The sequence below is a fragment of the Staurois parvus genome, unplaced genomic scaffold (assembly GCF_062004578.1).
Source record: "Staurois parvus isolate SC_StPar_1 unplaced genomic scaffold, SC_StPar_1.0 ptg000129l, whole genome shotgun sequence".
NCBI lineage: Eukaryota > Metazoa > Chordata > Amphibia > Anura > Ranidae > Staurois > Staurois parvus.
In genome coordinates this window covers 2792945-2819352 of record NW_028317925.1, presented here as the reverse complement: position 1 = coordinate 2819352, position 26408 = coordinate 2792945, and the positions used below count along the sequence as shown (strand labels likewise).

At 42.3% G+C, this 26408-nt stretch overlaps 1 protein-coding gene across 7 annotated transcripts in view; it reads left to right on the top strand.

Moving 5' to 3' along the window:
• The window catches only part of LOC149466447 (E1A-binding protein p400-like), a 223006-nt gene that overhangs the window by 148179 nt on the left and 48419 nt on the right, over nt 1–26408 (top strand). For all 7 annotated transcript variants that reach the window (XM_089672447.1, XM_089672452.1, XM_089672451.1 and 4 more), the window contains 7 exons: nt 157–240; nt 4086–4217; nt 7675–7719; nt 7816–7969; nt 18278–18519; nt 22094–22267; nt 25406–25453. In XM_089672447.1, the coding sequence (XP_089528573.1) occupies nt 157–240; nt 4086–4217; nt 7675–7719; nt 7816–7969; nt 18278–18519; nt 22094–22267; nt 25406–25453 (879 nt within the window). The remainder of the gene's footprint in view (nt 1–156; nt 241–4085; nt 4218–7674; nt 7720–7815; nt 7970–18277; nt 18520–22093; nt 22268–25405; nt 25454–26408) is intronic.

Below are 26408 nucleotides of genomic sequence, written 5' to 3'. Positions count from 1 at the left end.
AAATCACTCACGTGTGTGAACACACACATAATCATTTTAAAGTTGTTTGGTGTTTCATTGCCCATCTGCATTTCAGGTATGTACATGTAATTGGTATTACCTTGTTTATTCTTTATGTTGATGCCAGTGACTACTATTGTTTCCCTTAACTTGCAGCTTACGCCCATTGAGAAGTATGCTTTGAACTACCTGGAGGAATTCTATACATCAGGAGCTACAGGGAACCCAGAAAATACAGAGGTTAGACTTTTCTCATGTGACAAGAAGTCTTCAATGAAGACTACATTATAAAAAGAACACTTTATTACTTTGCTGTCATTGGTAGATAAAGCTTACATACTAACTAGCCACTTTTCTGGCACCTTTTGTTTACATGTAAAAATCAGTATTTTTTTTATAGAAAACTTCTTAGAACCCCCAAACATTATATATGTTTTAAAGCAGAGGCCCTAGATAATAAAGTGGTGGGTGTTGTAACTTTTTATGTCACATGGTATTTGTGTAGCAGTTTTTCAAACACAATTTTTTGGGAAAAATACCCTTTTTTGATTTTTAATGCAAAAAAAAAAACCAATACAGAACCCAATTTGTGGTGAAATATTAAAGATGTTGTTATGCCAAGTAAATAGATACCAAACATGTCACACTTTAAAATTATGCACGCCTGTGCAGCAGTGACAAACAACAAAAATTTCACTATCCATAGGCGATGCTGTAAAAGCCTTTACAGGTTACTACTTTAGATTTACAGAGGAGGTCTGGTGTTAGAAATTACTGCAAAAGAAGAAAAAAAGAAAAAGAAATGAACCCCTGGTGCTCATCACACAGGGAAAATAAAAACAAAAAACGCTGAGAAATTGAAATAAAATAACATAACCAGAGCAGAAGAACTGTTCCTGAGAGTTGCTGTGTAACAACAAATGCAAATAAAGAAACAAAAAATAATAGATAGGTATACAAATGACAGCTTGTAAAAGGATTAATCTGGAGACTGTGAGCAACTTCTAATTAGTGATAAGCTGACTATAGGCTGTGCTAGGCTGCCTCCTCTGTCAGGCTGGGAACTCCAAAGCCGTGAACAGGAAAGAAAAGAGAGAGGGGCGTCAAGTCAACCTTAATGAAGTAAGCAAGTTTATTGTGGAGATCAAAAAAGGTAAAAGCTGCACTCAAAAACAAAAGTAAATAAAAGCATGTCTCTTAAATCAGTGTGCAATCCTGACATCCGTGGAGATGGAAGACCAGAGTGCACCTCCCTCCGTGAATGCTATACCAGAGTCGCTGCAGCCAGCCACTATAGACGGGTAGGAATCACAGCTGTGGGACACAGAAGTCACCTCCGGTAGAAGTGCTCACACTGCCAGGGCGTGTATTCGCAAAGGCTGTCAGGAAATGCATTTCGGAGTCTTGGACCCCCCTCCTTCTTCAGTCTCAGGAAGGAAGGAAGCAGGTCCTAGCCTCTGAAATGCATTTCCTGACAGTCTTTGCGACTACATGTGTCCTGGCAGTGTGATCACATCAGTGGGCGATGTCTTCTGTGCCACACAGCGGCAGTTCTTTCCCTGTCTATAGTGCCCGGCTGCAGCGGCCCTGGTATAGCAGCCACAGAGGGATTTGCGCTCTGGTCTTCAATCTCCTCAGATGTCCTGACTGCACACTGATTTAAGAGACACACTTTTATCTAATGTTATTTGTGAGTGTAACTTTTACCTTTTTTGATCTCCACAATAAAATCGCTTTCTACACTATGGTCAGCTTGGCGCCCTTTCTCTTTTCTTTTCTGCTAGAATTACTGCCCATGACCTGACATTCATGGTGATACCTCACATGTATGGGATGATTGCTGCTTACGAGTGTGCAGGACTGACGTGTGCGTTTGCCTTTGCGCGCAAGGGCACTTTCATTTTTTTTGCATTATTATTTTTACATGGTCGCTTTAATTTTTTTTTCTATCACTTTTATTGAATGAATGTAAACATCCCTTGTGACAGCAATAGGCATGTGACAGGTATTCTTTATGGAGATATCTGGGGCAAATAAGACCCGAAATCCTTCCTCTGCCCTTAAAAGCATTTGATCACACCAAGATTGGTGTGATTAAATGCTTTTCTTTTTTAAAAAATGTTTATATCTGGGTAAACTAGAAGTGATGTAAGGTTCCGTTTCCCTATATCAGAGCCAAACAGAGAGATTATGCTCTTTGTTCGACTCTGTGATCAGCCGGCAGAAGCACTGGCTGATCAATCAGGGTTTCCCAGCGGGCAGGACAGTCCATTAAATCCTCGGGAGGGGGGGGAGTGCTTGTAATAACCATTCAGAAGGTACTTAGCCACAAGAGAGCTGACCATTGGCTTTAAAAACCGGTACTGGGGTGATGCCTGCAGCTGCAGCCATCATCCCTGTACAACCACTTAACGCCAAATGACGTACAGTGGATATAAAAATTGTACACACCCCTGTTAAAATGTCAGGTTTCTGTGATGTAAAAAAATTAGACAACGATAAATCATTTCAGAACTTTTTCCACCTTTAATGTAACCTATAAATTGTAAAACTCAGTTGAACAACAAACTGAAATCTTTTAGGTGGAGGGAAGTAAAAATAAAAAACTAAAATATTATGGTTGCATAAGTGTGCACACCCTTAAACTAATACTTTGTTGAAGCACCTTTTGATCTTATTTGCCCACTCTTTCTTGCAAAAACACTCCAAATATCTCAGATTGTGAGGGCATCTTCTGTGCACAGCCCTCTTCAGATCACCCCACAGATTTTCGATCGGATTCAGGTCTGGGCCATTCCAAAACTTTAATCTTCTTCTGGTGAAGCCATTCCTTTGTTGATTTGGATGTATGCTTTGGGTCCTTGTCATGCTGAAAGATTAATATCCTCTTCATGTTCGGCTTTCTAGCAGAAGCCTGAAGGTTTTGTGCCAATATTGACTGGTATTTGGAACTGTTCATAATTCCCTCTATCTTGACCAAGGCCCCAGTTCCAGCTGAAGAAACACAGCCCCAAAGCATAATGCTGCCACCACCATGCTTCACTGTGGGTATGGTGTTCTTTTGGTGATGTGCAGTGTTGGTTTTCTGCCAAACGTATCTTTTGGAATTATGGCCAAAAAGTTCAACCTTGGTTTCATCAGACCAGAACACATTTTCCCACATGCTTTTGGGAGATTTCAGATGTGCTTTTGCAAAATTTAGCCTGGCTTGGATGTTTGTCTTCGCAAGAAAAGGCTTCCATCTTGCCACTACCCCATAGCCGAGAGATATGAAGAATACAGGAGATTGTTGTCACATGTACCACACAGCCAGTACTTGCCAGATATTCCTGCAGCTCCTTTAATGTTGCTGCAGGCCTCTTGGCAGCCTCCCAGACCGGTTTTCTTCTCATCTTTTCATCAATTTTGGAGGGATGTCCAGTTCTTGGTAATGTCACTGTTGCGCCATATTTTCTCCACTTAATGATGACTGTCTTCACTGTGTTCCATGGTATATCTAATGCCTTGGAAATTCTTTTGCACCCTTCTCCTGACTGATACCTTTTAACAATGAGATCCCTCTGATGCTTTGGAAACTCTCTACGGACTATAGCTTTTGCTGTAGGATGCGACTAAGAAAATGTCAGGAAAGACCTACTAGAACAGCTGAACTTTATTTGGGGTTACTCAGAAGCACTTTAAATAATTGCAGGTGTATATTGACTCCTATTTAACATGATTGTGATTGTTTAATTCTGAACACAGCTACATCCCAAGTTATAAGAGGGTGCACACATTTATGCAACCACATTATTTTCGTTTTTTATGTACAGGCCCCCCCCCCCCCTTTTTAAAAGATTTCAGTTTTTTTTTCAATTGAGTTGTACAGTTTATAGGTCACATTAAAGGTGGAAAATGTTCTGAAATTATTTATCTTTGTCTCATTTTTTTACATCACAGAAACCTGATATTTTAGCAGTGGTGTGTAGACTTTTTATATCCACTGTACATGTATGTGATTTGGTGTCAAGTGGCTAGAAATTAAAAAAAAACTAAACAAATATTCCTCTGTTTTCCGTGTGACATGTTATGCTTCTGATCTTCAGGAACAGAAAATTACAAAAAAGAAGTGGGAAGCTCTGCACCTAAAGGAGAACAAGGAGTGGGAAGGGAAAATGGTTTGGGAAGAAGCAGAGGAAGAACTTCTTACCTACACAAGAGAGGATGCTTATAACAAGGTACCAGGACCAGTATTCAGACATTGGCTTTCATGTGCATTTATTATGTAGCTTTCAGTGCTGTTAGGGTTTGCATTGTTCAGCCTACGAGACAGAAACTATAGTAATCAGTAAAACAGTCATTTTGGTTGCCTGTATAACGAAGGCACATTGAGGCATATTAATATACACTCCAGGGATGTGCAAATCCTATCGCCCGACACCCAGGACATGTATTTCTGGGCGCCAAGCAGGTTGTTTTTTCTTTCACTTAGCCCCGCTGCGGGCAAGCAACAGGGCTGTCGGTAAACACGGGTTAAATGGCAACAGCTGTGTATGCTGAGTGTAACACTCGTCCAGCAAGCGCACTGCCTCCCCCATTACCCCCTCCCTCCCTGCACAGATGGGAGATGAGAGGAAAGAGGTATGGGTTTGCTCTACCTCTTCCCGCCCCTCTCCTCTGTGTCTGCCCCGCCCACACTTCAACCCAGGCCAGTGATTAAGGAAGGGATGTGTGGGCAGGAAATTTGTGGATCCATCTGGCTGTACCGGTAATGTCACTGTCTGTTCCTGCAGAGAGCAGCCTGAAGTGAATGATCTCTGCTGTAACGGATCTTTCCCATCTCCCCCCTTCTGTCTTCTTCCTCCTCTGTTATTCTAGGAGCTTCACACACCTAACCATTGCATGTCCAGTTAGCCACTCTGCCACGGTTTGATGTGAGGGCGCACTCTGCCATGGTCTAATGTGAGGGTGCACTCCACCATGGTCTAATGTGAGGGTGCACTCCACCATGGTCTAATGTGAGGGTGCACTCCACCATGGTTTGGTGTAAGGGCGCAGTCCGCCAAGGTCTGATGTGAGGATGCACTCCACCACAGTCTGATGTGATGTGAAGGCGCACTCCTCCACGGTCTGATGTAAGGGCACACTCCTCCATGGTCTGATGTAAGGCGCACTCCTCCATGGTCTGATGTAAGGACGTGCTGCACCACGGCCTGATGTAAGCTCGCGCTGCACCACGGCCTGATGTAAGGGTGCACTCCTCCATGGTTTGATGTAAGGCACACTCCGCCATGGTCTGATTCAAGGGCGCACTCTGCCATAGTTTGAAGAGATGTAATGGTGCCCTCTGCCACGGTGCGATGTGATGTGATGCCATGGTCTGATGTAAGGGCGCAGTCTGCCAAGGTCTGATTCAAGGGCGCACTCCGCCACAGTTTAAAGTGATGTAATGGCGCAATCTGCCACGGTGTGATGTGATGTGAAGGCGCACTCCGCCACGGTCTGATGTGATGGCTTACTCCATGACGGTCTGATGTGATGTAAGGGTGCACTTTGCCACGGTCTGATGTGATGTAATGGCGCACTCTGCCATGGTCTGATGTGATGTAAGGGTGCACTCTGCTACGGTCTGATGTGATGTAAGGCCGCACTCTGCCATGGTCTGATGTAAGGGCGCAGTCCGCCAAGGTCTGATGTGATGTGAGGGCGCACTCCACCACAGTCTGATGTGATGTGAGGGCGCACTCCGCCACGGTCTGATGTAAGGGCGCACTCCGCCATGGTTTGATGTGAGGGCGCACTCCGCCATGGTCTGATGTGAGGGTGCACTCCACCATGGCTTGGTGTAAGGCGGCACTCTGCCACAGTCTGATGTAAGGGCACAGTCCGCCAAGGTCTGATGTGATGTGAGGGCGCACTCCTCCACGGTCTGATGTAAGGGCGCACTCCTCCACGGTCTGATGTAAGGACACGCTGCGCCTTGGTCTGATGTAAGGGCACACGCCTTCATTTTGGGATCTAGACGTGGTGAAGAAGACGACTTGCTGCAGTTCAAACCAAGCATCAGAATGGGGAAGAAAGGATTTAAGTGACTTTGAACGTGGCATGGTTGTTAGTGCCAGACGGGTTGGCCTGAGTATTTCAAAAACTGCTGATCTACTGGGATTTTCATGTACAACCATCTCTAGGGTCTGAAAAAGAGAAAATATCTAGTGAGTGGCAGTTATGTGGACAAAAATGCCTTGTTGATGTCAGTGGAGAATGGCAGAATGGTTTGCAACGATATAATGGCAACAGTAACTCAAATAACCACTCATTACAACCAAGGTATGCAGAATACCATCTCTGAAAGCACAGCATGTCGAACCTTGAAGCAGATGGGCTACAGCAGCAGAAGACCACACTGGGTGCCACTCCTGTCAGCTAACAACAGGAAACAGAGGCTTTAATTCACACATGCTTACCAAAATTGGACAATAGAAGATTGGAAAAACTTTGTCTGGTATGATGAGTCTCGACTTCAACTGCAACATTCAGATGGTGGAGTCAGAAGTTGGCGAAAGCATAGATCCATCCTGCTTTGTATCAACGGTTCAGGGGAAATTTTCTTGCCACACTTTGGGCCCCTTAGTACCAACTGAGCATTGTTTAAACGCCATGGCTTACCTGAGTATTTTTGTTGACCATGTCCATCCCTTTATGATTACAGTGTACCCATCTTCTGATGGCTACTTCCAGCAGGATAATGCACCATGTCACAAAGCTCAAATAATCCAAACTGGTTTCTTGAACATGACAATGAGTTCACTGTACTCCAATGGCCTCCACAGCCACCAGATCTCAATCCAATAGAGCACCTTTGGGATGCGGTGGAACAGGAGATTCATATCATGTATGTGCAGCCGACAAATCCGCAGCAACTGCTTGATGCTATCATGTCAATATGGACCAAATTCTCTGAGGAATGTTTCCAACATCTTGTTGAATCTATGCCATGAAGAATTAAAGTATTACTAAACCTACGACCGTGCATTCACTGTATTTGGTCTCCTACAGTACACAGAACATGGAAGTGCAATTATTTTAGTAAATATAAACTGCTAAATACCTTTTCTCATTAGCAGTTAAAGCAGTCTTGTGACTTCTATCAGTGTCCGGCCAAGCACTGGTTAAAGCTTGTAGGAGAAGTTTTAATTTTGCTCTAGGAGGATGCAGAACCCCTGACCTCTGTCTGGACAGTGCTGATTGGCCCTGTGCTGATCACATGCACTCTCCCAAGAAAAAAAACAGAAAACCTCTCTAGCACACCCAACTGAGCATGTGTAGAGTAACTCCACACGATATGTCTTATCAGGAGAAAAAGAGGGGGACACTGGAAGAAGGGGAGGATCAGATCAGAGAAGACAGGATCAAACAGCGTTTTACACAATGCAGAGGACTAACCTCTTAGGTTCCACAATGAGTATAACAAGCATGCTTTACTGCATATACAGACTGATTTTATTGTTGTGGGTTTAGTCACACTTTAAGGCAGTTCTGAAGGCAAAAGGGGGTCCAGCCCGGTACTAGCAAGGTTTACCTAATAAAGTGGCCAGTGAGTGTATGTAACATTCTTAATAATTTTTATATATGATACTTGATCAAGTCACCCACAAATACCAATGTATGATTAATATATGTGCTTTTTTCTACCAGGAATTTATCTATGATGGTCCAGATGGCCAGACAGAAGTAATGCCAGTAAGTGCTAATGTTTATGTCTGATCCTCTGATCCCATCGTCATTTATGCAAATGCTAGCAATGTTATCTGTTATAAACTATTATTTTTTATCTAGATTTGGACACCACCAACACCTCCACAAGATGAGAATGATATTTACATAGACTCTGTTATGTGTCTAATGTATGATACCAACCCCATCCCAGAGTCTAAACTGCCCCCTGTCTATGTGAGGAAGGAGCACAAGAGACACAAGGCAGATACTGCAGGTAACTAGCCTGAAAGCAGTTTAGAAAATAAATAAACATTGTATTAGATTTATGCTCTTGCCTTTCTTCCCTGTAGTTTTGTACATTGATCCTTTCTTGTTCTTATTCGGTAGGACAGTAGAGATAGTTGGTTCATTTTCCATCTGGGGAACTCAGCTTAAAGTGGAACTACACTGCATCTGAGCACCACAAACCAAAAACACAATATAATTCATATTTTTAATTCAAAGTAAACTCATCCATCCATGTCTCGAAGCTTAATTTTGCTGGGAAATCACTTTGAAAAACATCCCCTAGCATTTCTGGCTGTGACCATTTGGAGTAGGTACATAATTCATATAGCATTTTATTGATTCCTGGAATCTATCTGTCCTTAGTTCAGGGTCTGCTTAGCTGAGAAAACCCTTCCTCCCCTCCTGAAGACTTCTGGGATGTATGATATTATTTACCTAGGCATGGAAACCAGGAAGTAACTGAAGAAATGTTACTTTCCTATCTACTTATTATTGCTAGCAGCATAAGCATCAAAAAGAATTAAATGTTGATTGACAGAGTGAAGTTCTGCTTTAAGTGTTCTGTGTGCCAAAAATAAAATAATTTTCAAAATGTCCTTGATCTTTAACCAGTCCCTAAATGTTAAGCTGACCCTGACATTTAACCCTCAATCTATCTGAACCCTGAACATAGTCGTAAAATGATCTTGTAACCTGCACACTAATAAGCTATAAAATAGCCATAAACCTTTAATCTAACCCTTAAAGTCCATTTCCATGTTTTTAAATTCTCCCCTACCTCAAATTCTGTAGTCTTCTTTCCAGTCCAGTGATGTTACGAATCCTTTCTCTTCTCCTCTGGCTACGGTGGTGGGTGGTCCTGACTCCTGACTATTGGACTGGGTGTCATTAAGCCCAAAAGAGGCATTGAATCAGGTACGGGTAGTCTGCGGGGGACTGTGAAGGAGGTGAGTCTTGAAGCCAGAACTGATTTTTTTATTTGCAAACATGCTGGACCAGTGATTTTTTTTTTTGGCTAAACATGGAGTTTGTCTTTTGGATTAAAGGCTACCACAGTATGGCTTATTCAAGAATGTGAATAATCAGTTTCTATTTGTTAGAACCGTGTGGGCTAACTTATGAAGGATTTGTACATTTGCTTATTTAGCTTTACTTACTTTGTCCCAGATACTTTAGCTGGATTGTTTGTCTTTTGAACTACCCAACTTCAAGCACTGCATAGTTATTATATGGGAGAATGTGCGGCAGAAAGCTGAAAAAAATCTGTCAGTCATTAGGTCACCTCTATCATCTTATTGTCTCAGCAGCAGCAGTTCCCACATTTCTAATCTGACAGTTTTTTTGCCAACTAAAGTTGTGTACACATGGATCGAAATTCAAAATTCGTCCGTCTCAGTAGGGAACGGGGCTGTTAGAAAACTTTCATTTGATCAGCCACTGTAGCCAATTGGCTGGCGGTCCATTAGTCAGGTGCACGGTGACATCATGGCGCTTGGCATCTTTCCAGGAAATTTGAAAGGAAGGGGTGTGGGGCGAGGAAGACCAAAAGCAAGGCAGGCAATTATAGGAGGTCAGTGTGTAACAGCTCCAGACCACACAGAGTCTGTGGGGCAGTCACTCAGTCTCAGAGAGTCAGGGACGAGTGGATACCCTAGGGTAAGGGGGGCACTGATATAAAGGTCCCTCATTATATCAGTGTCCCCTCTTACATCAGTAAACCCCTTTGCAGACTCTAAGGTAAGGAGGAACTCTGCAAACTCTGTTGTAAGGGGGGGGGGGGCTCTGCTGACCAGAGAACCTCTTACACCAGTTTTCCTCTTTGCAATAGAGTCTGCAACATTCCCCCTTACATCAGATGTAAAGCACTGATGTAAAGCACTACGTAAATTGACGGCACTATATAAGTACCTATCATAAATATTAATAAAATATAATATAAAAAATGGCATAATAATAAATCACGGTCAGCAGAGTATCCCTTTACATCAGGGTCTGCAGTGTTCCCCTTTACATCAGGGTCTGCAGAGTTCCCCTTTACATCAGGGTCTGCAGAGTTCCCCTTTACATCACAGTTCTCCCTACCTTTTTTTTCTTTTTTGTAAGTGATTACATACCCTTTGTTCTCAACTGCATCAGGAGCTAGGGGTGGACAACAGCAACACACTGATCTTCAAAGTGAATAACTGTGTGGGGGCAAGCATGTCAGCACAAGCCTGAATAATGGATTAGCTCCCAGCACAGCCAGAAAACTGACCATGCTCTGCTCATAGAAAAGCTGAGTGACTGTCCGGAACACCAGTACAGAATACTTTTTCCTACAAGTACATAGTACAGCAGGCACATATCAGGAATATGGAATGTTAGGTTTACATATTCTTTACATAGGCCTAAATTTGTAAAAACCTGAAGTGTCACATGAATATAAAGAACAGAAATAACTATATAGTGTCTGTAAATGTTATCTATAGAGGGAAAAGAAGACCTGGTGGATATGTCAGAAGCAGCAGAAGGTAGAGTGAGCTGTATTTCAAGTGACAGAGAAGAGGTTTTCACACAGAATATTGATACTCTAGCACAGGGGTCCTCAAACTACGGTCCGCGGGCCACATGCGGCCCGCCGAGGCCATTTATACGGCCCGCCGGCAGGGGCGTATTTTCCGCGAGGAAGGGACACTAAATACAGGGGCGGGCAAGGGGCTGCTGTACCTTACCTGGCTCCGGTCCCAGTGCCACGACGATCCAGTCCAGGAAGCGCTGCTCCTTCATTCACTCCGGCCACTCCCTCACTCCTGCCGCTCGGCTCCACCTCTTCACCGGTGATTGGGCGCCAGAACTGTAGCTCAGGAAAGGCACACAGGCGGCCAATCACCTGCGAGGAGGCGGAGCCGAGTGGCCCCACGAACATCGAGTGAGGGAGAGGCCAGAGTGAAGAAGGACAGCTGACAGGTAAGTGTGCCGTGCTGATGGTGCTGCTGCAACCAGGTATGCTGGCTGCAGCAGCATCATGCTGGAGCAGGGGTCAGCAAGTTAAGTGTCATTGGGAGGAATAGTGCCCCATCATTGGTGTCACTGATACTAATGATGGGGCATTATTCCTCCCACTGACACCAATGATGGGGCACTATTCCTCCCCCCACTGACACCAACGATAGGGCACTATTCCTCCCCCCCACTGACACCAACGATGGGGCACTATTCCACTCCCCACTGACACCAACGATGGGGCACTATTCCACCCCCCACTGACACCAACGATGGGGCACTATTCCACCCCCCACTAACACCAACGATGGGGCACTATTCCATCCCCCACTGACACCAACGATGGGGCACTATTCCACCCCCCACTGACACCAGCGATGGAACACTATTCCTTCCCCCACTGACACCAATGACGTACTATTCCTCCCACAGACACCAAAGATGGGGCACTATTCTTACCACTGACACCAATGATGGGACACTATTCCTCCCACTGACACCAATGTTGGGACACTATCCCCTTCCCCCACTGACACCAATGACGGGGCACTATCCCCCCCCCCACTGACACCAACAATGGGGCACTATTCCTCCCCCCACTGACACCAACAATGGGGCACTATTCTTCCCCCCACTGACACTAATGATGGGGCACTATTATTCCTCCCACTGACACCAATGATGGGGCACGATTCTTTCCACTGTCACCAATGATGGGGCACTATTCCTTCCCCCACTGACACCAACAATGGGGCACTATTCCTCCCCCCACTGACACTAATGATGGGGCACTATTATTCTTCCTACTGTCACCAATGATGGGGCACTATTCCTCCCACTGACACCAATGATGGGGCACGATTCTTCCCACTGTCACCAATGATGGGGCACTATTCCTTCTACTGACACCAATGATGGGGCACGTTTCTTCCCACTGACACCAATGATGGGGCACTATTCCTCCCACTGACACCAATGATGGGACACTATTTCGCTCCATAAGACACACTTGGGGGGAAATGTCTGTGCGTCTTATGGAGTGGTCGGCCCAGTATTCCCGCCGCCGTTGTATGTCTGCAGCTTCTGGTCATCTCCTGTACTGTGTCCGCATTTGTTCATAGTTTTTTTTTTTTTTTTAAACTATAGTCCGGCCCTCCAACGGTCTGAGGGACAGTGAACTGGCCCCCTGTTTAAAAAGTTTGAGGACCCCTGCTCTAGCAGTAAAAGAGGTTGGTTTGGAAAGCCGCTAGTGGAGAGGGAAAGATCAGTTTGAAATGTACTCGAAAATGAAGTCTGAAAATGATAGATGTCAGCTAAGTGTGGCTTTTTGCAAATAAAATATATATACAGTGAGGAACAGAAGTATTTGAACACCCTGCGATTTTGCAATTTCTCCCACTTAGAAATCATGGAGGGGTCTGAAATTCACATTGTAGGTGTATTCCCACTCTGAGAGACAGAATTTGAAAAAAAATTCAGGAAATCACATTGTATGATTTTTAAAGAATTTATTTGTCTTGCACTGCTGAACATAAGTATTTGAACACCTGAGAAAATCAGTGTTAATATTTGGTACAGAAGCCTTTGTTTGCAATTACAGAGGTCAAACGTTTCCTGTAGTTCTTGACCAGGTTTGCACACACGGCAACAGGGATTTTGGCCCACTCCTCCACACAGATCTCCTCTACACCCTGTTCCAAATTATGCAAATTATATTTTTCTCATTTACCTAAATAATTGATGTAAATAACAGTCAGCATAATTCTCATGTTATCAACTATTAAGAGTACAATTCAAATTTTATTGAACAAACCTCCTAATGATAACAGTATTTTTTTAAACATAAAAAACTTACAATGCACTGTTCCAAATTATTACGCACAGTATGTTCAAAACACTTTATAGGTTGTAAAGAACTGAAAATTGTCATTTGTTGTGTTTGCAGCATATTTACTGAAATCAAAAGCTATTTGAAAATTGTCATTTGTTGTGTTTGCAGCATATTTACTGAAATCAAAAGCTATTTGAATCAAACTTTTAACAACATTTTAACTTTTTAAACATTTTAACAGGTCACGTTACATTTTAACATAGGACCCCTTATTTGATAGCAGCTTCACAAATCTTGCATCCATTGAACTTGTGAGTTTTTGGACAGTTTCTGCTTGAATTTGTTTGCAAGATGTCAGAATAGCCTCCCAGAGCTGCTGTTTGGATGTAAATTGCCTCCCATCCTCATAGATCTTTTGCTTGAGGATGCTCCAAAAGTTCTCCATAGGATTGAGGTCAGGGGAGGATGGAAGCCACACCATGACTTTCTCTCCTTTTATCCCCATAGCAGCCAGTGATGCAGAGGTATTCTTTGCAGCATGAAATGGTGCATTGTCATGCATGAAGATGATTTTATTACGGAAAGCATAGTTTTTCCTTCTGTACCAGGAAAGAAAGTGGTCAGTCATAAACTCCACATACTTTGCAGAGGTCATCTTTACACCTTCGGGGACCCTTAAGGGGCCGACTAGCTCTGTTCCCATGATTCTGGCCCAAAACATGACTCCACCACTGCCTTGCTGACGTCGCAGCCTTATTGGAACAGGGTGGCCGTCCACCAACCATCCACTACTCCATCCATCTGGACCATCCAGGGTTGCACGGCACTCATCAGTGAACAGGACTGTTTGAAAATTAGTCTTCATGTATTTTTCTGCCCATGCAGCCGTTTCTACTTGTAAGCATTGGTTAGTGGTGGCCGAATAGAAGGTTTATGCACAGTTGCAAGTCTCTGGAGGACTCTACATCTTGATGTCCGTGGGACTCAAGAGGCACCAGCAGCTTCAAATATCTGTTTGCTGCTATGTAATGGTATTTTAGCAGCTGCTCTCTTGATCCGATGCATGGATCTGGCAGAAATCTTCCTCAATGTGCCTTTATCTGCCCGAATCCGTCTCTGCTCTGAATCAGTCACAAATCTCTTAATAGTGCGATGATCACGCTTAAGTTTTCGTGAAATATCTAATGTTTTCATACCTCGTCCAAGGCATTGAACTATTTCACTCTTTTCGGCAGCAGAGAGATCCCTTTTCTTCCCCATATTGCTTGAAAATGGTGCTCTGCTTAATATTGTGGAACACCCTTCTTTAGTAGTTTTTCCTTAAATTGGGCTCACCTGCCAATCTAATTATCACAGGTGTCCGAGATTGTTTTCAGTGATCAAAAGAGCCCTGACACACAATGCCATCCATGAGTTAAACTGAAAAACAAAATATTTAATCTTTGTGAAACTTAAATAGAATTTTCATAATAATTTGGAACAGGGTGTAGATCTGTCAGGTTTCGGGGCTGTCGCTGAGCAACATGGAGTTTCAGCTCCCTCCAAAGATGTTCTATTGGATTTAGGTCTGGAGACTGGCTAGGCCACTCCAGAACCTTGATATGCTTCTTAAGGAGCCATTCCTTGGTTATCCTGGCTGTGTGCTTCGGGTCGTTGTCATGTTGGAAGACCCAGCCACGCCCCATCTTCAATGCTCTGACTGAGGGAAGGAGGTTGTTGCTCAAAATCTCACATCAAATGGCTCCATTCATCCTCTCCTTAATACAGTGCAGTCGTCCTGTCCCCTTCGCAGAAAAGCACCCCCAAACCAAGATGTTACCACCCCCATGCTTCACAGTAGGGATGGTGTTCTTGGGATGCAACTCATCCTTCTTTTTCCTCCAAACACGACGAGTGAAGTTTAGACCAAAAAGTTCTACTTTGGTCTCATCTGACCACATGACTTTCTCCCATGCCTCCTCTGGATCATCCAGATGGTCACTGGCAAACTTCAGACGGGCCTAGATATGTGATGACTTGAGCAGGGGAACCTTCCGTGCAAAGCATGATTTGAAACCATGATGGCGTAGTGTTCTACCGACAGTGACCTTTGAAACTGTGGTCCCAGCTCTCTTCATGTCATTGACCAGCTCCTCCCTTGTAGTTCTGGGCTGATTCCTCACCTTTCTTATCATCAGTGATACCCCACAAGGTGAGATCTTGCATGGAGCCCCAGTCCGAGGGAGACTGACAGTCGTCTTTAGCCTTTTCCATTTTCTAACAATTGCTCCAACAGTCAATCTATTTTCACCAAGCTGCTTGGCAATTGCCCCACAGCCCTTTCCATCTTTGTGGAGGTCCACAATTTTGTCTCTGGTGTCTTTTGACAGCTCTTTGGTCTTGCCCATGGTGGTAGTTGGCGTCTGACTGACTGTGGGATGGACAGGTGTCTTTAAAGAGCTCAGAGAGGTGCTACTAAGTTAGATTAATGAGTGGAGTAGAGGTGGACATTTTAAAGGCACAGTAACAGGTCTTTGAGAGCCAGAATTCTTGCTGTTTCTTAGGTGTTCAAATACTTATGTTCAGCAGTGCAAGACAGGTTCTTTAAAAATCATACAATATGATTTCCTGAATTTTTTTTTTTAATTCTGTCTCTCAGAGTGGGAATGCACCTACAATGTGAATTTCAGACCCCTTCACGATTTCTAAGTGGGAGAACTTGCAAAATCGCAGGGTGTTAAAATACTTCTGTTCCTCACTGTATACAGTTGTGTTCAAAATAATAGCAGTGTGTTGCAAAAAGGGAATAAAGCTCAAAATCCTTCTAATAGCTTTTATTTCCATACACACAAATGCATTGGGAACACTACACATTCTATTCCAAATCAAAACATGAAGAAAAATATATCAAATTTGTGTTGTTCCTCTAAAAAGATTGAAGAAAAGTGAATATTAGACTGTTCAAAAAATAGCAGTGTTTGTATTCTTCTTTACAAACTCAAACATTCACTATATAAACTGTAAAATGTTTGAAGATTTTGCTTTCCTTTGAATCACTTAATTAATATATAGTTGTATAAGCACTGTTTCTGCGAACAGCTGCACATCTGTGTTGCATGGAGTCAACCAACTTCTGGTACCTGTGAACAGGTATTCCAGCCCAGGATGATTGGACTACATTCCACAATCCTTCTCTATTTCTTGGTTTTGCCTCAGAAACTGCATTTTTGATGTCACCCCACAAGTTTTCTATTGGATTAAGATCCGGGGATTGGGCTGGCCACTCCATAACGTCAATCTTGTTGGTCTGGAACCAAGATGTTGCACGTTTACTGGTGTGTTTGGGGTCGTTGTCTTGTTGGAACACCCATTTCAAGGGCATTTCCTCTTCAGCATAAGACAGCATGACCTCTTCAAGTATTCTGATGTATTCAAACTGATCCATGATCCCTGGTATGCGATAAATAGGCCCAACACCGTAGTATGAGAAACATCCACATATCATGATGCTTGCACAACCATGCTTCACTGTCTTCATAGTGTACTGTGGCTTGAATTCAGTGTTTGGGGGTCATCTGACAAACTGTCTCCGGCCACTAGACCCAATAAGAACAATCTTACTTTCATCAGTCCATAAAATGTTGCGCCATTTCTCTTTAGGCCAGTCAATGTGCTCTTTGGCAAATTGTAACCTCTTCAGCATGTCTTTTTTTCAACAGTGGGACTTTGCGGGGGCTTCTTGCAGATAGCTTGGCTTCACATAGGCGTCTTCTAATTGTAACAGTACTCACAGGTAACTTTAGACCTTCTCTGATCTTCCTGGAGCTGATTGTCGGCTTAGTCCTTGCCATTTTGGCTATTCTTCTATCCATTTGAATGGTAGTTTTTCACTTTCTTCCACATCTTTCACATCTTTCAGGTTTTGGTTGCCATTTTAAAACATTTGCGATCATTTTAGCTGAGCAGCCTATCATTTTCTGCACTTCTTTATATGTTTTCACCTCTCCAATCAACTTTTTAATCAAGGTACGCTGTTCTTCTGAACAATGTCTGGAGCGACCCATTTTCCTCAGAATTTCAGAGAGAAATGCACTGTAACCAGCATGTACAACATTTGCTGCCTTCCTTCCTTAAATAAGGGCAATAATTGCCACCTGTTTTTCAAAGAATGAATGACTTCACTAATAGAACTCCACACTGCTATTATTTTGAACATGCCCCTTTCAATTAGTGATTCAATTACACAGAATCAGCAGCATGCATGTCATGACTGTTGGGTCTGTTGGATTTCTATTACTCTACTACACCTGCTAGTACATTATTTGCCATGTAGAAATATAATTTCTACCAAAAACAGTGATTGATCAGGTTAGTGATGTCTGACTGCTATTATTTTGAACACACTGTATATATATATATATATATATATATATATATATATATGTATATATATATATACAGTTGTGTTCCATGCAACACAATGCGCAAAAGCTGCCAACTGTCTGCAGAATCAATAGCTAAAGACCTTCAAACTTTGTGTGGCCTTCAGATTAGCACAACAACAATGCGTAAAGAGCTGAATGGAATGGGTTTCCATAGTCGTGCAACTGCATCCAAGCTTTACATCACCAGGTACAATGCAAAGCGTCGGATGCAGTGGTGTAAAGCAAGCCGCCACTGGACTCTAAAGCAGTGGAGACGTGTTTTCTGGAGTGACAAATCATGCTTCTCTGTCTGGCAATCCAATAGCCGTGTCTGGGTTTGGCGGTTGCCAGGAGAATAGTACTTGCCTGACTGCATAGAGTATAAAGTTTGGTGGAGGGGGTTTATGGTGTGGGGTTGTTTTTCAGCGGTGGGGCTTGGCCCCTTAGTTCCGGTGAAGGAACTTCTTAAGGCATCAGTATAACAAGACATTTTGGACAATTTCATGCTCCCAACTTAGTGGGAACAGTTTGGGGATGGCCCCTTCCTGTTCCAACATGACTGCACACCAGTGCACAAAGCAAGGTCCATAAAGTCATGGATGAGCGAGTTTGGGGTGGAGGAACTTGACTGGCCTGCACAAAGTCCTGACCTCAATCCGATAGAACACATTTGGGATGAATTAGAGTGGAGATTGCGAGCCAGGCCTTCTCGTCCGACATGATTGCCTGACATCACATGCGCTTCTGGAAGAATAGTCAAAAATTGCCTAGACACACTCCTAAACCTTGTGGACAACCTTCCCAGAAGAGTTGAAGCTGTTATAGCTGCAAAGGGTGGGCTAACTTGAACCCTACGGACTGAGACTGGTATGCAATTAAAGTTCATGTTCGTGTAAATGCAGGCGTCCCAATTCTTTTGACAATATAGTGTGTGTGTGTGTGTGCGTGTGTGTGTATATATATATATATATATATATATTTAATCTTGCTTTTACTTTAAATTGCATTTGCCTTTTAGTATGCGTAAAAACATTAAAGGAACATATATTTTGTCTAAATATTATTATTTATTATTTAGCTGCAGGCCGTAAGAAGAAACAGAGACATGGAGAATCAGTGGTACCTCCCCGCTCACTGTTTGATAGAGCTACACCGGGTATGCTGAAAGTGAAGAGGGAGGGCAAGGAGCAGAAGAAAAATATCCTTCTCAAACAGCAAGCCCAGTTTGCCAAGCCTCTGCCAACCTTGGTTAAACCAGCAAATGAATCTGGCCCTGATAATCCTGAGTGGCTCATCAGTGAAGACTGGGCTCTGCTGCAGGTGTGGACTCAGACTTTAAATGGACATTCTAAGTCAGGCCAAACATTATACATTTTTTTAATTCAGCCAGTGGGTTGAACAAAAAAAATGTGCTGATTCCCCCATCCACACATTTGAGGTGGATTGAGAAATCACTCCTGCTGTGCTATCCTGTTCCCCACTGTCTGAACACAATGACCAGTGTTGCAGACTGTAGCTGGTGGCACTGATCATTCAAATGTAATCAGTAAGATAGGCATGACATGTCTACAGATCAGTCATGAACTATTTGGCTTTAGTTGTGAGATGAACATTTTGAGTTTTTTCTCGAATACGTGCAAATAAACTTTGAGAGGAGAGTACTCATCTTGGTACAAAACAGAAATTGAATCTCCAGTGTAGCCCTAGCCTTAGATAGCATTGTAAGGTAACAACAACAACAAGAAAAACCTCTTAGGTGATACCCACATTTTTATAAGAGAATGGCACCATTCTATCAAGCAACTCCCCTGTTGCAGGGACACTCTATACTGAAAGTTTAGATATCCCCTTATTTCTTATATCTTAAAAAGAAACAGTTTTCATCCACATGTGCAGTGGGGGAATATTTGAAATAATTGATAGCAATAAGTAAATGTTTTAAAGTGTATATGAATGTTAACGATGAGACCTAACGTTTCATAACTAATTTGAAGTCATGATTGTCTAAGTGACAAAATATGACTGTACATTGGAAGTCCCAACAGAAACTAAGCCCTTACTGGGCCTTTGAAGGTAGGTTGCCTGCAACAAACAACATTTCATTCATATGACTATATTGGAGAAGATGTAAGAAGCCACACACCAATAATTAGCCCTGTTGCAACATAAAAAGAAACGGCTTCGGCTTGTCTCTTCTGGAAAGCCACACCCCCTTGGTGCATTTCATCCTCTCACGGGCTTAGGCGTAGAGGTCACCTATAAAGGTGATCTCTATGATTAAGCCCATTGGAGGGTGAAACGTGTTGGGGGGGATGGCTTCCGGAGGAGACAAGTTGAATCCACTTTCTTTTATGTTGTAATTTGACAGATTATCAGTGTGCGACTCCCGGCATCTTTTGTTCATTTATTTCAGAGGGCTTTGCACACCCTACAGGCATGCCAGCACCCAACAACATTGCTGGTTGCTGGGTGTGTTTGTGTCAGTGCTTGGAGCAGCCCTCTTTGGGTACAGTACATTAGAAAATAAATATATCTTAAAGTAGAACTATAGGCAAAACTTTTTTTTTCATTTTTGATAGAGGAAGGTCATAACCCCTGTCAGTTTATTTTTTGCCATCTCTGTCCAATTGGAGAGAATTCCTGTGCAGTGGAGCTGTGCCAGCACTTCATGGGTTAAATTCTCATTTTTCTCTAGGGGAGAGGACACCTGACTGCACAAGACCAGTCCTTTCAGCTCCACCCCGCTTAACACCCCCACCTTGTGGTCCAGAGCTCTTGTAAATGGACTGTTCCTGACGTCAGCATGCTCCACAGACAGGAACAGTCCACCGCTGGACTGTGGGGGAGCTTGGTTTCCATCAGATCAGTGGGTCAGTTGAGTACAAGCTTAGTCCTCAATCTTAGAAAAAACGAGCAGCTGATCCATGTAGTGGGGGCACAGCTCCACTGCATGGTAAAAAAAAAAGTAACTGGAGTTCTGCTTTAAGGGAATCCCTAGGGCACCCCCAGATCTCCAGAACTAGTGTCACCATTAGAAGATTTCCCCTATATTACTTTTCTGAGAACAACCCAAATTTTCACTTTCTATGATAAATAGGACAAAAAGGGAGGGTGAAAACTAAACAAAACAAATTTTTTTGCCTTTAGTTCTAAAATCCAAGAACACCTCTAAATGCACAGATTAAATAAAAATATGGGAGCTGTTTTAACTGCCAAAGGAGTTTTATTTCTGTTCATGCATTTCTGAGATTTACCCAGCTTTACCTGTCTTACAGGGGAAGATAAAAACGTTTTGCCTATAGTTCAGGCAGATATAAAATTAATAAAGTTAACAAAGTAATCCAGTTCTATATTTATTAGTAAATCATCAAAACTGGATTCACACCTTTGCAGTATGGTAACACACGCCTTATCATGACACGATAATGAATCATTGCACATTAGTGCGTTGCAGTGCGCAATTCATTTTAAATGGCACCCCAACACACTAAAGTGAAGCATCTGCATTGAAATATGCTGCAACTAAAAGCAGCAAACTGTGGAGCTTTGTTATGTGGTGTATTGCCAAAAAAGGTTTAGGTGCCACTATAGGCATACTAAGGTGTGTTGGCAGCTCTTTAAAAAGAATTGGGTGTCTCACCCACATTAACATGCAACATAATGCACATTAACATGCATGTGATGATGTACTGGACAGGTGTGAAACCAGCCTAGATGTATTTAAGTGGTGCACGTACCTGAATTTGAGCTGATATAAGCCACTTACAATGCATATACAACACATATCAGATTAGGAAAGGGAGAAAAAGCACAAGGAGCCAGTAGGTTGTGCTGCAGTGTTCCTGGGCTAACAAGGCAAGTATGCTGACAGGGACAGAGAGCAACGTGACACAGAGATGAGCTCATTAGTCTGCTGCATCTCCTTTCACTGACCAGTCATAGACAGTAATGGACTAGACATTTTAAGTGTTAATTACCTTCAGTCTGAAATTGTCATATTTTTTCATCTTGAGTAAGGGAGGGTTTTAACTAGGGATGCACCAGTATTGAGTATTTTCACAGGTACTCATACTCGTGAAAATGCTTCAGATACCTGAAACCGATAGTTTGCGGTGCGCTTTGCGTCAATACAAAATTTATGGACACAAATTACACTGCAAAAAATAGAATGCGATTTTAGCAGGAATGTGGTGAGATTCCAGTCCAAATTGCATGGGGTTTCCCCACTGCTCCTGTGTGAACCCAGGCTTGTCATGGCCTGAATTCACACAGAAGTGGTGCCGGAAACCTCCCTGCACCAATGCCATGCTGTCAGAGAAGGAAAAGCTGGGGATTCGAAATCCCTGTAGTTTTGTCTCCTCTTGGTGCAGGGATGACAGTACAAGCTAAACAGCTTTTGATTTGTCAGCACCGTGACCATTAAAAACGTGATAAACCGGTCTCAGATTTTGTTTTGCCATCCCATTGCAGAGATTTCTCTTAATTTCCTGTCCCATTGCCAAACAGGAAGTGAGAAGTCATCCCTGCAAATTAAGTGAATTCCTTGGGGATCATCAGGTCACCACAACTAGTGTCCACATTTTAAGATTTCCCCTCTATTACGCTTCTGGAGACAACCCGGAATTTGGGATTTTCTTTTACTTTCAATGATAATGGTAAACAGGATAAATAGAGAGGGACACTGGGATACAGACAGCAGTGAAAACTGACAAGTGTTCTAATCCCTCTCCACTCTATCCATTTATCCAAAACTAAAAAAAAAGTTTTGCCTTTAGCTAGGTGTTATCAAATTGAAATCATAGAGTAACCTTTCTCACTTCATTAGAGTATATGGAGCATTAGGAAAATTTTATGAAACACGCTTTGCCTTTTTTTTGCCCTTTTGATTATTCAGGCAGTTAAGCATCTCTTGGAGTTACCCTTAAACCTTACTGTGGTGTCACCAGCTCACACTCCCAACTGGGATCTGGTCAGCGATGTGGTAAATTCATGCAGCCGAATATATCGATCCTCTAAGCAGTGTCGAAGCCGATATGAAAATGTCATAATCCCAAGAGAAGAAGGAAAGGTGAGAAGCTGTTGCTTGATGATGTTTTCTGCGTGAGAAGCTGTAATGGCTTATAAGGAAACTGAATTTAACTCTAAAATTAAAGTAAAAGAAACATTTTTAAATTATTTCCTTTTCTTGTGGTACACTGTCATGGACATTTTGGTGACCAAAATCACAGAAATTGATTTTTTTTCTCTCTTGCTCTTTTATGATCAAGGATTTTGAATTCCAAGCTTTAACTGTCTATTAATGCCAGATTTATTAACATTAGTTGTCAAAATGTCCTATTTATTAATTGCATACTAGTTTACAAGCTTTCTAGATAAAATATCTCTCTTGAACATGTTTAGTATTTGAAATCAAAATAAATGTGGTAGAATCCTCAAAGTGCCCCACTCAACCACGTAATTCTAAATAGAAATAACTCTCCACCCTAGAAAGTTATAAATATCAAAATATTTTCTCTAAAAAGAATCATCCAACCCACCACTAATGAAAAGCTCCCCTGTTCAAAAAATGTATTAACACATGCTTTTCAAATAATAAGTGTCCAAACACATATAATCATACACACTATATCCAAAAGTGTCCAGTGTCTTATAGTCCAAAAAACATAAAAATAAATACGTCCCACTTGAAATCACTTCTTCGTACTGTTGAAGATCCTCAAAGGCCAGCTTCCACAGAGACCCTCAAAGAAATCAAAAACTCAACATAGTGCATTACCTTAATAACCTAATATATAACACTCCACACGTGTATTTAAAATATATAAGTGCAAAAAAAAACGTGAAAAAAGAAATAACCACTGCAACTTGTGCCAAAACAGTGATGTGTTCCACTCAGTGTAATCACTTCAGTAGTGTATCACTTCTAATACTTCTGGCATATATACCCTTACCAAAAAAAAATCTCAAAACCGCTGTAAGGTACAGTATGGAGAAGTCCACAATACTACTCAGCCTCCTTGTCTCCACTCCTGACTTTATAGTAGTATTCTCATCCCCTCATGGTATGACCAGCCAGTTCCCCGGTCATTCGGATCCATGCAGGATGTATATGAGACAGTAATAGTGTAAGACCGTAACATACCATGGAATAAACTTTAATGAATCTGCTTACATGTATATAATAAAATTAGTGCAATTTGGAAAAGACCCCACAGTCTGGGGATTACCAAGCAGCTTCTGGGTGGATATCCATGCGATTCCCAACTCCAAGATGGCCGCCGTATCACTTCCGGTTCCTGCTCCGTACGTCCAATGTCACTTTACTGACGCGTTTCGTCACATCCGGGACTTAATCTTAAGAACTTCAGTACCCTATATCTTCTATAGGTCGACACTTTTAAAGCTCCTTATAGGTCATCAGTTTAGTATTATGGAGGAGGTCTGGTGCTAGAATGATTGCTGTTATTTTGGCGTGTGCAGCGATATGTAACATGTATTGCAATCGACGGTCTCATGCGTAGGCGCCCCAGCATGTGCTTTTACATTTGTATGTGCGTATATGTGGGGGGCCTCAATATTTTTTTGGGGGGGCAGGGATGACATGTGCTTGGGTGTAACTTTTTAATTGTTTACAATAAAAAAAAAATTCTTTTTTTTTCATCACATAGGGGACAAAGTCCCCTATTTGATGATTTTTGGTAACAAGTTCTCTTTGAGACATCCAAGGTCTAAAAGACCCTTGATGTCTCCCCTCTGCTTCACTGAATGTAATGTGGTGCACATCGCACCATATTACATTCTTTCCCCGGGGATTGCATTGCAATCTCTTAGCAGGACCCGGAAGTGACGTTACAGTGTCACTTCCCGGTCCTGCTAAGAGATTGTAATGCAATCTCGGGTCAGCACAAGAAGGGGAGTGGAATTGTCTGCTCTTCTCCCTCCCCTCTAGCCGGCGGCGAGCCGAGCCCCCAGATGGGCAAGTGGAGCCCAGGAAAACTCACGGCGGGGGCATGTAGAGGCTGGCACTGTGTGGAATCGTTCGGGCGGCAGCACTGCCGCCGATTGCTTCACCTGACAGGGCTAAAGTTAGAAAGAAACTACCTGCCTGGCTCCCGGAACTACATGTCCCGGGCGTCGGGCAATAGGAATCCAATATCCCTGATGTATTGTAAAATCTTGGATGAGAACCTTCTTCCTTCAGCCAGCACACTGAAGATGGGTCATGAATGGGTCTTCCAGCATGACCATGTCCCAAAACATACTGCCAAGGCAACAAAGGAGTGGCTCAAGAAGAAGCACATTAAGATCATGGAGTGGCCTAGCCAGTCTCCAGACCTTAATCCTATAGCAAATTTATGGATGGAGCTGAAACTTTGAGTTGCCAAGCAACAGCCAAGAAATCATAAGGATTTAGAGAAGATCTGTAAAGAAGAGTGGACCAAAATCCCTCCTGAGATGTGTGCAAATCTGGTAACCAACTAAAAGAAACATCTTACCTCAGTACTTGCCAACAAGGGTTTCTCCACCAAGTCATGTTTTACTTGGGGATCAAATTTACTCACTGAACTGCAACTCAGTTTATAACATCTGTATCATCTGTTTTTTCTGGATTTTTGGTTGATATTCTGTCTCTGTCATTTAAAATACATCTATGACAAAAGTTATAGACCCTTCATTTCTTTAAAAATAGACAGACTTACAAAATCTGCAGGGGATCAAATTATTTTCCCCACTGTATGTTATTATTGATTAAGGTGTATGTTCATGTCAAATCCCACTACGTGGTGTTATTAGAAATTTAGAGGCATGGTATACTTGATATTTTAGAACTACTGATGTAAAAAAAAATTTAATTTAGTGTCACTTTAACCAGGGAGGATGCACATGTAGTCAGTAGGCAGAATCCTCAAGTTAGAACAGGATGTTTTATTCATTTTAGGTAGCATTGTCTATCCTATGGTGTTAAAATGATCTGCAAGAATGTTAGGCTCCCCCTAATATACCTGCTACCTACCAACTGCCTATACCACCCCACCTCCCCAACTTGCACTATCAAACCTGGCACCACCCCGTCTGCCATGACCCCAATTCTTCCTTCCTTTCTAAAACCAAATTGCCACACCTCCTCCAGACCACCATGCATGCCTAACGCCCACCACACTTTTGCTAGTAATATTAATTGTTGCCTTGTTTTTTTTTCATATAGATCATGTTTGAAGCTAACCCTAAGAAGAAAACAAAGAGTATATACAAGGTTTGTTTTTTTCACTTTTTGTATCGAAGACGTTTTTCTGTTATTTTAATAAACAACTGTTCAAATAACTTCAAAAGAAAGGTTATCACATTTATATCAGGCATTCTTACAATACTGCAAGAAGTTGCATTAAATCCCAGAGTTTTAGCTTGATTCAGTTTACTTATAAAAACTCTGCCTAACCTACATTACTGAGCAGTAATAAAATTGCAATCATCTTCCAATTTCCAGTTTCCCTGCAGTTGTCAAGGATTGTATTATAAATGTGACTGGATGCTAAATGAATGTAATTTGTGGTAAAATAATATCCCCTGGTATTTTCAAGAAAATATATTATGATCTAATATACCTGTATTAAAAATGTATAATTAATGAAAAATCTGTTGTTGCTTTTGTAAAATTTTCCACCTGTTAATAAAACCATAGTCCTAAAAACAACTAGTTGTTAGACATGCTTTTGTTTGTGGCAGATTAGGCTTAGGCTGGCTATACATTATGCTTTTTTTTTCATTCAACCAGTGGATTGAACAAAAGAAAATGAGCCGCTTCCCCTGAGCCTTTGTATTCTGACAGCAGGGAGCCTTCCCCGCCATCTGAATACAATGATCAGTGTTGTGGGCTATAGCAACAAAAATCTGACAGGTTGGTTGTACACATGTCGATTGATGTGGGTACAACCCATACATGGATCAACCAAAATTACCAGTTTAAATGTGTTAATTGCATGTCATCTTTTTTTCTTAAGCATACATTAAAGGACACAGGAACTTAGTGTTAGACAAGTAGGTTATGTAGCTACTTTCAGATGACTGGATACTGGCAAACAAAGTTGTAAGGGTAGCCCTAGCATACTCCCACTTCAAACAGGCCTCAGTTTTTTGGTCAGTGTTATTAGGTGTACAGATGTCTTATTATTACAAACAATATGCAGGATTAGTAAAGGCAGAAAGCAGGC